We start from the raw sequence: 16,815 nt of genomic DNA, 5'->3' as shown, positions 1-16,815 counted from the left end.
ACAAAACACTCAGTTGAAATGTTGTACAGTCGTCTTACCTGAAAGATTCACAGTCCTCTCAGTGGATGAGAAGCACTTATGGACAGCTCTGCATGTTATAAACTTGAGTTGTTTCCATTGACTTGATGGAACTGTTACTTCACCGACTACATGAGTTGCGTTTGTGGCATGGTTTATTTTGCTGCTTGGTGAGACCGTCCCATCCATCAGCAAGGTCAGCTTGGCATCAAAAACAGTGCTGACCAAACACGTTGCCTTCACCTCAGATTCTGCCATCATGACTGTCTTGAAGCTGGGAATCTCCACCTGAATCGAAGGAGCTGTACTTGAATAAGCTGAAATATGAAAACAAAAGAAATGAATAATGAAGCAAGAACCAAATCACAAGTAAAGTCATTTATTGTAAACGATGCCTCATATACTGTCCATGAAGAATGTATTGATGTGATACTTTAGTCAAAACCAGTTATGGATGGTCACAGTTCACAGCCAAAAGCTGATGTTGATACTTTCCATTTCATTTTACCTGAACAGAGGCTGATGTCCTGTTTAACTGTTTTGTTCAGAGATTTGTCAGACACTTCACAAGTGAAGACCTTCCCTGTTTTCCACTCTGTTTGAGGGATATTAAGTTGACTGGTGACTGACACACGTCCATCTGCACCCATGCTGATATCTTTTGTCGATGGAGATCTTTGCTGAGACTCAGAAAACCATTTAATTTGAGGGTTGAAGCCCCATCCAGAGCAAAAGAGCTTCTGCTGTCCTGAGTCTTCACTGGGGACAAGAAGGAGCTCTACTGATGGGTCCACTACATGAGAGACAAATCAGTGCATCGGTTTTTCAGTGTAGTAACTTAAACAGATTCATAAAGTATAAAATATCAAGATAAATTCAACTACAAATGAGAGAAATCAGAAAAAGTCTTCACACCAAAGATATTTCCAGTGGAGTTTGACTCAAAGTTGCTGGAGAAGCCTTGATTGACTTTGCAGGAGAAACTTGTGTCTTTCTTCCAGTGACTTGGAGGGACAGTGAAGTGTCTGCTGATTGAATGGAGGCCTGGGGCTTCAGGAAGTTCAACATACTGTCTGTCAGAGATATCAACACCGTTTGCTTGAAAGGTGACATAAAGGTCACTGGTGGAGAGTTTGGTGATGTCACACTCCAGCACTGCACTGTGTCCCTTCAGCAAATGTGGGAGAGATCTCCTGATCTCCACTGATGGAGCTGTAACTGCAGGTCCTGGATGATAAACAAAGAAAATGAAGGAATTATCTCTCTCATCCTTCACCGTGAACAAAACACTTAGTTGAAATGTTGTACAGTTGTCTTACCTGAAAGATTCACAGTCCTCTCAGTGGATGAGAAGCACTTATGGACAGCTCTGCATGTTATAAACTTGAGTTGTTTCCATTGACTTGATGGAACTGTCACTTCACTGACTATATGAGTCGCGTTTGTGGCATGGTTTATTTTGCTGCTTGGTGAGTCCGTCCCATCCATCAGCAAGGTCAGCTTGGTATCAAAAACAGTGCTGACCGAACACGTTGCTTTCACCTCAGATTCTGCCATCATGACTGTCTTGAAGCTGGGAATCTCCACCTGAATCGAAGGAGCTGCACTTGAATAAGCTGAAATATGAAAACAAAAGAAAACGAATAATGAAGCAAGAACCACATCACAAGTAAAGTCATTTATTGTAAACGATGCCTCATATACTGTCCATGGAGAATATATTGATGTCATACTTTAGTCAAAACCAGTTATGGATGGTCAAAGTTCACAGCCGAAAGCAGATGTTGATACTTTCCATTTCATTTTACCTGAACAGAGGCTGATGTCCTGTTTAACTGTTTTGTTCAGAGATTTGTCAGACACTTCACAAGTGAAGACCTTCCCTGTTTTCCACTCTGTTTGAGGGATATGAAGTTGACTGGTGACTGACACGCGTCCATCTGCACCCATGCTGATGTCTTTTGTCGATGGAGATCTTTGCTGAGACTCAGAAAACCATTTAATTTGAGGGTTGAAGCCCCATCCAGAGCAAAAGAGCTTCTGCTGTCCTGAGTCTTCACTGGGGACAAGAAGGAGCTCTACTGATGGGTCCACTACATGAGAGACAAATCAGTGCATCGGTTTTTCAGTGTAGTAACTTAAACAGATTCATAAAGTATAAAATATCAAGATAAATTCAACTACAAATGAGAGAAATCAGAAAAAGTCTTCACACCAAAGATATTTCCAGTGGAGTTTGACTCAAAGTTGCTGGAGAAGCCTTGATTGACTTTGCAGGAGAAACTTGTGTCTTTCTTCCAGTGACTTGGAGGGACAGTGAAGTGTCTGCTGATTGAATGGAGGCCTGGGGCTTCAGGAAGTTCAACATACTGTCTGTCAGAGATATCAACACCGTTTGCTTGAAAGGTGACATAAAGGTCACTGGTGGAGAGTTTGGTGATGTCACACTCCAGCACTGCACTGTGTCCCTTCAGCAAATGTGGGAGAGATCTCCTGATCTCCACTGATGGAGCTGTAACTGCAGGTCCTGGATGATAAACAAAGAAAATGAAGGAATTATCTCTCTCATCCTTCACCGTGAACAAAACACTTAGTTGAAATGTTGTACAGTTGTCTTACCTGAAAGATTCACAGTCCTCTCAGTGGATGAGAAGCACTTATGGACAGCTCTGCATGTTATAAACTTGAGTTGTTTCCATTGACTTGATGGAACTGTCACTTCACTGACTATATGAGTTGCGTTTGTGGCATGGTTTATTTTGCTGCTTGGTGAGACCGTCCCATCCATCAGCAAGGTCAGCTTGGTATCAAAAACAGTGCTGACCGAACACGTTGCTTTCACCTCAGATTCTGCCATCATGACTGTCTTGAAGCTGGGAATCTCCACCTGAATCGATGGAAGGGTGCTTCTATGGACTACAGAGAAGAAGAAGAAAAAAAGTTAATCTAATGCAAACTACTTTTTTTTTAATTGTTTTTTTTTTTATTTTTTACAAATGCACTTATGTCTTATAAATATCATCAAGAATTGTCGTATTATGCTGTGAGACAGTGCAGATACTTACTTTGACAAATACTTATTGTCTTCATGAATTCTCTGTCGTTGTGAATGCATTTGCATGTAAAATCTGAACCATCTGCCCACTCTTTCATATTTGGCTCAATCTCGCTGCTTAGACTGAACGTTTTCTCCACTTCCTTCACACTTTGAATCTTTCTTTGGATTTGTGCTGTGTTTAGGGATTGCTTGTTCCGTTGCCAGACCACACTCAGTTTCTCTGGAAAGAAGCCACTGAGTGTGCAGATGAGCCTGACTGGTGATGTCCCGAATTCTCCTTCCCAGACAGGGTGCAATGTGATGTTTGGAGAAATGGCCTCCTGTCCTGAGATAGATAAGAGATCATTTTGGTTTTTCTTCCTTCATTCTAAATGTTGGATGTCGACATTTTTAAAATATGAGCTGCTTTAAGTTCTTCAGTTGTACATACCTTCAGTTTTTGGTCAAGTAACCATCTATGTTGACTCAATTCTAAGTGTAATGTCTTTGTATTTAGGATAGATGGCAGAGTTGTACTTTTACAGTGTCTGGTGGGGTCAGGCGGAGAAAGCACTGAAGGTCTGTTGCACAGATGTTGCACAGATGTTGCAGCGTGACAGGGCACAGTGATCAGGTCTAGCGGCAAGCGGAAGCACTGAGTACACCCAGGTCTCAAAAAAGTACCAAAATACAGAAGTGAAACAATGCAGAGCGCAACGGTGCATCACAGACACCAGGTGTGAGGTGTGGTCACACCAGTAAGAGAAACAGGGCACATTTAAATATCTCATATCAATTTGTATATGTTGTCACATAGATGTTACATAGCTTCTCATGACTTTTGTAAAGGTTTTAGTTCTAGTTCTCTATTATTAATAGACTCAAGAACTAACCAAGTGTAAAATCTGTGAATTTACATATTGTGTTGAACACGGGCTGTTGACTCCAGGTGCTGGAGAGGTGATGAACAAAGCAGAATATTAAACGACATGGAATAAAATGCAATTTTATAATTTCATATAATAACATATTTTTTTTAATTAATGATTGAATATTGCTGCTATTAGTATTATGCATTGAACTTTTATAGGTGAAACAATATTCAACATGAAACACTTCAAAATAATTTAAGAGAGAAAAAAGTTTCAGAAGCAACAATTTATTTTCAAAAAGACACAAAGCTCTCGTAATCAAAAGGAAAAAGGACAATTGTGATGACTTACATGATAGCCTGAGTATATATGGAAAAATGTGTGAAAAATACTTTCTTTTTACAGAGTTCACCTGGTTTCATTTAATCTGAAAAGACAGAAAAAAAACAACATAAAAATACAAATCAGTAAAATGCCACCAAAATGATCAAATTCCTGCTGTTTGTCACCACATTACCATTACAACATTGCTGCATCATAAAACATAAAAATACACACCTGAATCCTGAAAGTGCAGTCATTGCGCCATGCATTCAATTTCCTCATGATTCACAAAGTAAATGTATAAACAAAACATTACATCTGCCTTATGTTGTAAATTTCCAGTGAGTATTTGACAAATTTGCCAAATTTCATTCAGTTCAGGACAATAGTCTTAAGATTTTATGGTTTGAAATGTTGAATTTTAGTTGACACATCACTCAATATGCCACAGAGCTAATTCAACACCTTTGTAACATAATCTGTAAAACTCTTTATCTTTCCAAAGCTGATTTTCATTTTATCATGTCTCAAAAAATTAAATCATCATTAATAGTTGAAGCTTTTGCTGCAATCACAATTGAAATTAGAATACAGTATAAAAAGCGGTAAGTTAAGAGATAGTGGTGTTGTGGGTAAACATCCTTTTAACTGTTGTTCAGAATGTTAAAAAGTGCTTCGTAAAGCAGCAGGATGTAGTCAAATATTCATAATGCACAAGAGATTTACTGAGTTTATGATGTGATTACATGGTGACTATTATTATTATTTTATTATTATTAAGTGTCATTCCACTGCACAGCCTGATTAAATACATGACAGTATTTACTCAGTGGTCTCATTCTGGTTCTCTGTGCACAACTCTCACATATAAACTCATTGTTACCTTGAAAGCAGTGGTTCCAATAGCGAACAGCAGAGTGATGAGGAAGAGGAGGATGAAGGTGAGGGCTGTGTCTCCCATGTTATCGTCGTCTGCCTCAGTGGCAGTGTTGCACTGGTAGTAGTCCAGGCACTCTGGATGCACTGGACAGTGATTAATCAGTTAATATTTGGGACAACATACACACAGATATGAACAATAGATCACATGACAATGTGATGACACAAAATCTATTAACTCCCTTTAGTAGAGTCACATATTTTCAAGTCTCACAGGTCAGAGTAGATTTAGTCAGTCAGTCAGTCAGTCAGTCAGTCAGTCAGTCAGTCAGTCAGTCAAAAAAAAATAAAAATAAATAAATAAATAAAAAATCAGTACTGGTTATATGTCTTGCTACTTATTACATTGCCAGTGTAGACTGTGGCATGAGGCCTAATAGTTTAGCATGTTCCTCAAAAATGTTTATCATACTGATAAATGTTAAATAAAATAATAATATGCTCGATGATGGCCCTGAATTGCCATTGAAAGACCTCATTATTGGTGTGGCATGCATGACTTGGCTTGTGAATCAGTATATTCATCATTTGACTGACAACCATAAACCATGAGTTCAACCATAAATAATCATTTGTTTTGTGTTTGTGGGGCAAGACCCAGTAGAGGAAGCACACATACACAAAGACAAGTCACACAAACAGTGTTAATACACCATCTACATTAAACATGAACAAATATGATTCTGTTAATCTTAATTTTTTTGGTGGAGGAGGAGTTATTCTAGTTACATGATGTTGAAAGTTTGATGTGTTGTTATTGTCACAGAGCTTTAAACTTGAACAAGCTGATATCTACATCAAACCTGTGCTGCATTAGGAAAGCACTGTGACAGGACACTTAGAATAAACATGGAGCTCAAACAAACTGGTTAAATAAAGACATGAACTGCATACAACATACATCAGCAAAGTTGCAAAGTGCTTTTTTTATTTTGATTTTCAATCTGCATTGAAGACAAACACAATGTCACATCACAAGCAACAAACATTCAACAAACAGCAGAAGACACAGCGACACAAAATAACATCTACTGAGCCTTGCATGCTTCAGGGATGTTCATGTTGAGGTTGACCAGGTTGGTTTTCTCAGATGTTCTTTGCTCAATGGACCTGACAATAGCTTTAGTTGTGTTAACCATAGACTCGTGGTGAACTACACAGCTGTACACCATGTCGTTCTTTTTCCACTGCTCACGGCTGACCAATAACTGGCCATAAACAGAATAGGATCCATTATTTGCTAGAGGATTTGTGGTGTGGGTCTCATAGTTTGAGTCTGCTTCCTCATCATCAACAAGCCAAGACACAAAAACGTCCTGAGGGAAGAAGTCTTTCACATAGCAAGTCAGGGTCACCGTTTCTTTTCTGGTATGTTCTACTGGAGGCAGCATAAACACTGAAGGACGCTGAATCTCTCCTCCTGAAAGCATGAGAGAACAATTAGGCCTCCTGCCACAGATAAAAGTATCTGCACTCAAGAGAATATCTGTTACAAAATACACTCAAAACATGTTTGATGACTTGACAAGAGGAATTACAAACAGGCTTTTCTTACCAATATTCCTCTCATAGGGTTTCTTCAATGGCTCAAGGAACTCTGAATGTTCAACCCTGCAGACCCGCTTTATCCCCTGGCTCCATTCGTCATACGAGATGTCAAGCGAAACGCTGAATATGTTTGTTTTTCCTTGAACAGGCGTCTTTGAGGAACTAACCATTTCCTTTCCATCTTCGTCCTCCCACCAAATCTTCCCAAGAGTTGGCTTGTTTGCCTTGACTTGACATACTATCTTTCCTTTTCTGTGTAAGAACATGTCCTCCAGTGCGGGGCCAATGATCGCTATTTCCACATCTGCTTCAAAACAGGTGGGACATGCTGAGGGAGGAATTAATGGACAATTATTGGACAGAAAGCAAATATTAATTGAAAAAACATCAGTTGAAATTCAATTTACAAACTTTTTTAAAGAAAGAGCAGCAAACTACTCACATGGCCCATCAGTGCTGTATGTCACAGATGAATTCTTGGAGCCCTCTTTCCCCTCAAACAGACATGTAAAAGTAGTGCCGGGCTGTCTCCAATCACTGGACGGTACCTTGAGAAAACTTCCAGCACTGTACAGTGTTCCATTCTTGTGAGGAGGAGTTGTGACCTCGTACAGTTTGTTGGTGATGTCCTCATCATTTCTCAGCCATTTAATCTTATGATGTTCTGGTGAAAATTCTTTGGCAAAGCAGGAGAAGGAAGCCTCTTTTTGCTCATCACAGGAGGCCAACACCGTAAGAGTTGGCAGCTTAGGCTCTGCTGAAAAACAAACATACACAAATATATATATATGCGGAAGCAGGGAATAATATATATAAATATATATGCAGAAGTAGAGGTGAACACTGCGCCACAGTGTAATCTACTTTTACTATAGACTGACAATAAAGACTGAATTCATGACTTTTCTACCGTATGTTTATAAACGGCACACACACATGCATGTAATGATTGGAGTCCTCAACTTAACACTAAATGTGACTTATTGCTGATTGCATTAATGCTCACTTCTGCATATACATTGATCAGGCAAGCGAACAAATGATTCTGTTGCATGGATGTTAATGATCAACACACATTTTTCATCTATCTGCATGACTAGGATTATGCAGATATATGAAAAGAAGCAGAACACATTGCCATAAAATGGTCGTGGTCAGGTGCAGAGGACAGAGAGTATATTAGTAAAGACTAAAATAGACAGCAGCTGAATATGAACAAGAAAGCTTCAGTGTTCTTCTCCCACCTCACTGTTCAGTTTGCCCACCAGACTAACCAATTATTAAATAAAACATATGTAAAGATATGTCACGCTATTTGATTTGGTGACACTTGCATTTTTTGTTGTGCTCTCCTCTGTGTTTCTGTTCATTTTAAATGACAGATTGGAGTATATTTGTTTCTAAAATGAAACCAATTGCTGCTTTACATTTAGTTCACACATTTCAACAGGAGCTTGGGATAAATTTACAAAGGTGTGGTAAAGTCTGTCTCTGATAACATTTCTCCAATCAACCAAACAATAAAGATTAACTTTTTTTTCCAGATATATTACACCAATAACACTTACTTATGATTATATTATTATTATTATTATTACTACTATTATGTCTTTGTGTTTCTTGCTTTTGTAAGAGTTTTGGTAATTTGAATAACCTATTTGATCTTAAAATTAAGTTTATTATCATCACTGCTCCTCTATTTGATACTGAACTCTACCTTAATTTGTAACCAATAACTAGCAATTAAGTATGACATTATTTGTCAGTTACTTGTAATATTAATAATAACATTTGAAGAAAAATAGAACTTAAAGTTGTTGTACTATTTTAAAATATGGCAACAGCTCTACAATATCTACTAAAAATGCATTTATATATGACTTACTTCCTAGTGGTCTTGGTATAAAAACAACTTTATCTCCCGTTGGATGAGTCACTTTACATTGGAAAGGATCAGTTCCTTCCCAGTCCTGTGTGCTCACTTGGATTTGACTGACTCCCGTATAAGTGTCGCCTTTCTGAACTGGAGGATACTGAATGAAGTCTGTCAAGGCCACGCCATTTTGGGTCCATGCGTAGGTCAGTGAGGAGGGTGTGAAGCCGGTGGCAAGACAGCCAAGAGAGACCATGTCTCCAGTGCCAGAACCACATTGTATCAGAGGAAACAGAGTTGGTGCAGTTGGAGTGGCTGAGAAAGGAAAAAACAAACGCGTTATATAATACCAAAATAAAAACAGAATTCAACATAACATACATGTTTCACCAAGCAAGAGTTAAAATAGAGAGAAGTCAATTCAATTGATGAACAATGTCAAAAAGCACAACACTGAAGGCATCAGTTTTTAGTATGTTGGATGTGGAAATCTCCAGTGCCGTCTTTACGCAGATCTTTATGTTTCCCAATCACATTATTTCATGTTTTTCTTCGCGCAAAGGTTTGCCTGCCTTGACAATATTACCCGCCCTAGTTTGTCATTGTATATCTGAATTTGATAGTCAATAAACTAACCATTTCTTTAAATTCACAACTTTGACAATAATCATTAGTATTCCTTTAAATTTAAGGGATGAAGCGGTGGAGATTAGATTAGATTAGATTAGATTAGATTAGATTAGATTAGATTAGATTAGATTAGACTGACTTCACCGATCGCAGTCGGTAAACATCCATTAAACAACCTGCAGCCATATTCTTACAAAAACAAAGCACTTTTTTGAAATTGAGCAGTTTTGTGTGAAGTTAAAGCGTGTTCTTACCTGATGAAACAGTGACCGTTGTACCTTTTCCCCAATAGTCAAAAGCATTGTAGTAGCACAGTGCTCAATCTATTTAGCTGTTCGTATGAAAAGTTTCCATCTACTAATGCGAGCGCAACAGCCGACCTCAACATTGAATTAATCCCATTTATAAAATCCACTTAAATTACCAAAAAGACAGCCATAAATATCCACCAGTGAATCTGACTGAGGATATCCCCCGTTTGGCTTTTTACGCTAATAAATTTACTTTTGAAGTGACACGTGACATGAGACAATAGAAAATAACTTACACATGATATTTACAGTATGAAACATACCCTGCAGTAAATTTCAAACGCTAGAAATCTTACCTGATGACACTGTTACCATCGTGCCTTTCCCCCAGTAGTCGAAAGCCCAGTTGTCACAGTTAAGAAAGCCAATTAACCCTTCTTACAAAAACTCATTTCTCTGATGTCCCATGACTTCATGTCTTACAGTTAAATTCAAACTAAAATATACACTTCATTTGTAACTGAACTACAGAGCCAGGAGTTTTAAACACAACTTTTTTTTTTTTTTTTTTTTTTTATGCCAGACTACAAAAATACTGTTGGCCGGTGATAAGACGACAGCGTGAAAATGATGAAATCTATTTTAATAATGTGATCAGGAATTTTATCCTCCCGTCAGAAATGTTAAAACGACATACCTGAGGTGACGGTGACCATCGTGCCTTTTCCCCAGTAGTCAAAAGCGTAGTCACAGTTTAACAAACTATGAACCACTGCATACAAAAACCTGTTCCCAGATATCTACACTTTCCATGACAGGTTTGTTTTTGACAATCTACCCATTTCTGCACATCTTCCTCTGTTTTTGCAGATGAGGATTCAGAAGATGGACCCAAAAAACGATTTTCACCCCCCAAAAATTCAACTGAGTCGACTGGATGTAACGCATTGAACACACAGTCTTCCAGAAATGAATAAACAGAGTCGCGACTGGATTTCTTAAAAAATCCTAAAACTGTTTTTAAATCAAAACGTGCACGTTAGAGAAAAAATTAGAATTTCGTCTTACCTGATGTGACGGTGACCATCGTGCCTTTCCCCCAGTAGTCAAAAGCACCGTCACAGTGTCATATATCAACACATCCAACATACAAAAACTAGCACCTTAAAGATGCCTCTGATGCCACTGAGGTCGAAATTTACCACAGTAAACAGTGTAATTACCACATTTTCCATAAAAAGACTAGAAAAGCTGATTTTACCTGATGTGACGGTGACCATCGTTCCTTTTCCCCAGTAGTCAAAGTAGTCAACACAGTGACTGATTTCAACAGGACTTATGTACAAAAATACCTTACATCTTTTATCGGCTAATAAATTATTGCTTTCACTCAGAAAACTGCCGTATATAACCAACATTTACACAGATTTTTGGTTTCTGCTGCAAATTACATTTCAATTTAAGAACAGAAATTTCATGATAAAATGGAAAAACATGGAATATTATTCACTCAGAGTATATTCGATTAATACTTACCAGAAGTTACGGTGACTTGCGTCCCTTTCCCCCAGTAGTCAAAGCCATCACAGTGATATATTACCATCTGCTCCTAATACAAATATTAAAAGTGTCGATTAAACCATGAAAGTAAACATGTTTCACTGACAAAGCAATTCCCACTGAACTATTTAGTAACCACTTCCTTTGAGATATTAATTCCCTGTGGTGCGGGTTACATTAAATTATGTGTGCTTGCTGACGGTTACTGAAGACTTCCTCTTATCAGACCCTCCTGTCAGCTCCAGTTCACACAAGCAGATCTAGTTCATTCAGCTTAAATTACTATTAAGCTTGATACAAGCCGATTATATAGAGCTCTGCTTCCCTTCAGGATACATTTTAACATTTAGATTAAAAAACAAAACAAAACAAAACAAAACAAGACGAAAACCATTTAGATTTAAAAAAAAAAATCTTTTTTTTTAACATGTTCACTTGATGCATCATAACCACTTCAAACAGCCACACTGTCCATCCTTAAGGTATCTAATGTTTTGTTCATTCACTTGCCATCTGAGTCAGTGTCATAATACAATTTTGCTGTTTTGTTTAATTATTTATTTTAGCGTCAAGTCATGTGTAGCACATCTGAGGAAATGCTTCAGCACTACATTCATGGCAACTGCTGTCAGTTTGCTTTTCAATCTGAACCAATACCAAAAAGGTAATTGGTAATTCTGTTTGCAGTCTGAGATTATTCAGTCACTTTTCTGAAGTTCTGCAGTTTAATGGCAGCAGCAACAGAAAGACTTGATCAATGACAATACTTGTATGGATGATGTGAAAAGAGAAAGAGAAAAAGTGCTAAAAAAGAGGATATTCTCTGAGATTAAAAAGGTTAATTTACAAGAAAAAACTTGAATGTTCTCTGAGATTTTAGTCAAAGATGTTTTGTTCAGGGACTGTATCGCTTCTCTTTCCAAGGTTGGATCAACCTAACACACCAGACGCTTGCTGTGTATTATACCTGCAGTGGATGACCTAACCAAAGTATACGTTGCACTCAGATTTAGTAACAAGGAAACAGTCATGATTTTAGCACAGAATCACCATATTATCATAAACATTCGAACGTTGAGGAGACATTGCCGTGAATTGGGCCGATTCTGAAGAAAACGACATACTGATTTGGATGAGATGGTTTTGTGCATGAGGAACTACAACACAATGGACAGATGTAAACAGGTTTGGATGAGGCAGAATCCAATGAGGCTGAAGGCGAGTGGAGACAGGTCCAGGTCTTCATGAGAGAAGACTGAGAGGCATGGGCGACAGCAGGTGAGGATGAGACACCTGAGCACAGACAGGGAAATGTAAGTAAGGAAGGCAGGTAGCACACAAGATGAGAAGATTCTGATAAAGGTAGTTGCTGCTTTTCTTGAGCTCTGGTTATTTACCACGCAGCAAGGCAGGCCATACAACAAATACTGGTTGAAACCCTGGTGCTTAAATACGCACATCTGTGCTCAAGAGGAGCACTCTTGGCCATGCCCTGCAGAAACACAAACTCAGACTTGACGGACAGGAGGAAGAAAAAGGGGAGGCAAAAGCAGGGGGGGACATGGGCAAATTCTTCTTCTTCTTGTTTTTACTCGCAAATTTATGACCTTACAATTTCCATTTTATTTCGTCTAAATTTACAACTTTAATTCTAAGTTATTTCTTGGAATATTACGCCTGGTTCCATAATTTTAGATTTTAGAACATTATACTCTGAATTGTATTGCTACCCCTGATGACTTCAGTGCCAGATGTGGCCTTGGCATTCTCCATCTAAACATACAAAGTTTGCTCCCAAAATTAGACTTTGTAAAAATTTGGATTCAGTCAACTGACACTGACGTTCTTGTCCTGTCTGGAACCTGGCTGACAAAATCAATTTCAGACAATGACATTTTAATAAAAGGCTATCGTGTCTTCCGCTGTGATCGTCCCAGGAAAGGCGGGGGTATAGCCATCTATGTTAAAAATAGGTACCATGTGTCTATCCTATTCTCTGTGTCCTTGAGCAAGCAATTTGAGCTTCTTGCCCTAAAACTTGATTTTGCACAGGATCAGTCTATAACAGTTATGGGTTGCTATAGACCACCCTCAGCATGTAATGAAGCCCTTTCGTCACTGTCAGATATTATTTCCAGGTTTAACATGAGTGAACTTGTTTTGGTTGGAGATCTAAACCTTGATTGGCTGATATCCGCATCAAATAGCTTGAAATCTGTTTGTGACTCATTTAATCTTGCTCAGCTAATTCATAGTCCAACCCGCCCTAATGCAAAACAGCCTACCAGATCATCATTAATTGATTTAATCATAACTAATGTTCCCCACAAGTACACTGGAGTAGGTATTTTTACGAATGATTTAAGTGACCACTGTGCTATTGCTACTGTGAGAAATGCCAAGCTCCCAAAAACTAAGCCACAGCTTCTGCTGACAAGAGATTTTAAACACTTTTATGAGCAAGCTTTTAACCATGATTTGTCAGTTTTTGATTGGAGCAGAGTTTTGCTCTTCGATGATGTTGAACTTGCTTGGAAAAACTTCTATGATGAATTTCTGAGATTAATTGATAAACATGCACCCCTATGCAAATTTTGTGTTAAGGGACGAAATAACCCCTGGTTCTGTCCAGAAATTGGTCATTTGCTTAAGACAAGAGATGCTGCCTGGGCCAAAGCAAAGAAAAACTAAAAATGAGGCCGACTGGCTCTCCTTCAGGCAGCTTCGCAATAAATGTACATCCTTTATTAAGAAGGCCAAGTCAGAGTTTTACCTCACTGAAACAACCAATAACCTAAACGACCCCAAGAAATTTTGAAGAGTTCTGGTCTTGGATCAACAACTGAACTCCCAAATTTTTTGATGAAAGGTTCATGTACTCTGACTGAAAAATCTGACATGTTGAACTGGTTTAACAAACACTTTATTTCTGCTGGTTATTTATTTGACACTGTAAACCCCGAACTCGTTAAGCCTGTCTCAATTATGGATGCTCGGGTTGCAAATAGTAGTGCAAATTGTTTTTATTTTACTCCTGTGTCTGCCTCTGATGTGCAGAGAGTTTTGTCCAAACTGGACGCTAAAAAAGCAGCGGGTCCTGACAAACTGGACCCGTTCTTTCTCAAATCATCTGCAGATTTCATTGCTGAGCCTCTTTCGCACATTTTTAATTTGAGCTTTACCACTAGTAAAATTCCCAAAATCTGGAAGTCAACTTTTATTCTTCCCCTGTTAAAAGGGGGGGAACCTTCAGATGTAAATAATTACCGTCTGATATCCAAACTTTGTGTGCTCTCCAAAGTGTTCGAACGACTGGTCAGTGATCAGCTCGAAGATTTTCTTGAAGCAAATAATATTTTATCAACGTTCCAACCTGGTTTCAGAAAGCAACACAGCACAGTCACAGCCACTCTTAAGGTTCTGAATGATTTTAACTATGCTTTGGACTGCAAGAAATACTGTGTTGCACTTTTTATTGACTTGTCAAAGGCATTTGACACAGTAGATCACGGTTTACTGATAAACATGCTATATCAGATTGGCCTGTCTAAAAATACAGCCTTGTGGTTTGCCAATTATTTGTCTGATAGAACCCAGTGTGTTCAGATGGCTGGTTCCACCTCGTCATTTTCTGAGGTCTCCAAAGGTGTGCCCCAAGGTTCAGTCTTGGGGCCTATTTTATTTTCTATTTATATAAACAAAACATTTGATAACCTGTCAAATGCCTCTTACCATTTTTATGCAGATGACACTGTCATCTATTGTTGGTCACCCTCAATTGTGCAGGCTCTTGAGTTTTTACAATCTGCTTTTAATGTTGTGCAATCTCGATTGCAAAATCTTAAATTAGTTTTAAATGCACAAAAAAAACAAACTGATGGTGTTTTCTAGATCTGGTGAATTACCAGGGAACATCCCCTCAATCTTAACCTCACGAGGTGTTCCCATTAAACTTGTCTCAAATTACAAGTACTTGGGTTTTCTTATTGATCATGAGCTTTCATTCAAAGTGCATATTGTATAGTTTGGTCACCAAGCTCAGGATTAAAATTGGTTTCTATTATAGAAACAAATCCTGCTTCACTCTCCGAGCTCGCAAATATCTTGTTTCTGCAACTTTTTTACCTCTGCTTGATTATGGTGATGTTCTGTACATGACAGCTTCAGCTAAATGTCTACAGTTCTTGAACACCGTCTATCACTGTGCGCTGAGATTTGTCTCTGGCTGTAGCAGACTCACCCATCACTGTGAACTCTATGCCAAGTCTGGATGGCCATCTCTGAGTGTCTGCCGGTACACTGGTTGACTCTCATTTATAAAGCTCTTCTTGGCCTAATTCCAACGTACTTGTGTACACTTCTGCAAAGAACTAAAAGCCGCTACGCCTTACGCTCTGGTGATATCATTCACCTGATTGTCCCCCCTGTCAGGACTGAACAGGGGAAAAGAGCTTTCAAATTTGCTGCCCCATTAGTATGGAATACCCTCCAGTCTGATTTAAAAATGTCGGAGCTTATTCCATTGGAGAACTTTCGCTCTCTCTTGACTGACAGACATTGTGAGACCTTGGAACAGTGCTTGTGTTTTTAAAATTGTTATTGTGACTTCCACTGCTGCACTTTAAATGTCAACCTTTGACCTTAGTTATTAGCTGCTCTATCATATTGTTTATTGCCTGTCTGTTATTTATTGTGACGTGTGCTACTGACCTCTTGGCCAGGTCCCCCTTGTAAAAGAGATCTCAATCTCATTGGGTCTTTTACCTGGTTAAATAAAGGTTTAAAAAAAAAAAACTTTCATTGCTTTAGATGATGACTTTGTGCTGTAGCTATTTACTGTGGGAACCACTGGGATTTACCGCTGGGGGTAAAGAGGAACAGGAAAGCAACACAGTGGTGGCACAACAATTATCCAGCCACACATGTGCAGCTATGATACACCATTTCAACAGGGGTCAAGTCCTTCAGGCACACCCATAAGAAAAGAAAGTCAAACAAAATCTTTTCTATTCAGTTTGTTTTGTATCAAACAGGAACAGGAACAAAACACACAATAGTGAACTCTGTGTTCACAGACCTGAAGCTAGGCTGCTAAGTTATAAGCTTAACTGCTCAGCCTCATAATTGTGGACGTGAGTGATATGGACAAGTAGAAGCCATGCTCCTGTTTGCTGGTGGGTGCAGGTGAAAGTGCATCATTGACATCTATTTGTGGTAAATTACAGGCATCACAAAAAATATGTCACTGTTGATGACATTGGCTACAGCAGTGTATTAAGTAAGCAGACTTTACTGAGAGGAACACAATGGAGAGGAAGTGACGTTGTAACTGAAGACCCCTCCTTAATGGGAAGACTAAGGGATTACATCCATCCATCCATTATCTATACCGCCTATCCCTTTCGGGGTTGCGGGGGGCTGGAGCCTATCCCAGCTACAATGGGCGAGAGGCGGGGTACACCCTGAACCGGTCGCCAGCCGATTGCAGGGCCACATGAAAGGACAAACAAACATTCACACTCACACTCACACCTACGGACAATTTAGAGTCATCAATTAACCTAATGAGCATGTTTTTGGTCTGTGGGAGGAAGCCGGAGTGCCCGGAGAGAACCCACGCATGCACGGGAAGAACATGCAAACTTCACACAGAAAGGCCCCGCCTGACCCGGGGATCGAACCGGCAACCTTCTTGCTGTGAGGCACGCGCACTACCTGCTGCGCCACCGTGCAGCCCTAAGGGATTACATTTTCATTTGAATT

At 39.0% G+C, this 16,815-nt stretch overlaps 1 protein-coding gene and 1 gene segment (V, D, J or C); both read right to left on the bottom strand.

Moving 5' to 3' along the window:
• LOC139343199 (uncharacterized) overlaps positions 1 to 16,815 on the bottom strand; it is a 198,360-nt gene that overhangs the window by 11,982 nt on the left and 169,563 nt on the right. Inside the window, 6 exon segments of the mRNA XM_070980691.1 lie at positions 39 to 335; positions 527 to 811; positions 934 to 1,245; positions 1,338 to 1,634; positions 1,827 to 2,111; positions 2,234 to 2,545. Of these exon segments, the coding sequence (XP_070836792.1) occupies positions 39 to 335; positions 527 to 811; positions 934 to 1,245; positions 1,338 to 1,634; positions 1,827 to 2,111; positions 2,234 to 2,545 (1,788 nt within the window).
• On the bottom strand, positions 6,093 to 11,122 carry LOC139343219 (Ig mu chain C region membrane-bound form-like). The segment is given in 5 exon segments: positions 6,093 to 6,610; positions 6,746 to 7,066; positions 7,181 to 7,495; positions 8,624 to 8,926; positions 11,029 to 11,122. Coding segments are annotated over 5 exon segments (1,398 nt in total).

Source organism: Chaetodon trifascialis, chromosome 15 (genome assembly GCF_039877785.1).
Source record: "Chaetodon trifascialis isolate fChaTrf1 chromosome 15, fChaTrf1.hap1, whole genome shotgun sequence".
In the NCBI taxonomy this organism is placed as follows: Eukaryota; Metazoa; Chordata; class Actinopteri; order Chaetodontiformes; family Chaetodontidae; genus Chaetodon; species Chaetodon trifascialis.
The sequence above is the reverse complement of the archived record's forward strand: the minus strand, read 5'-3'. Positions and strand labels throughout refer to the sequence as shown.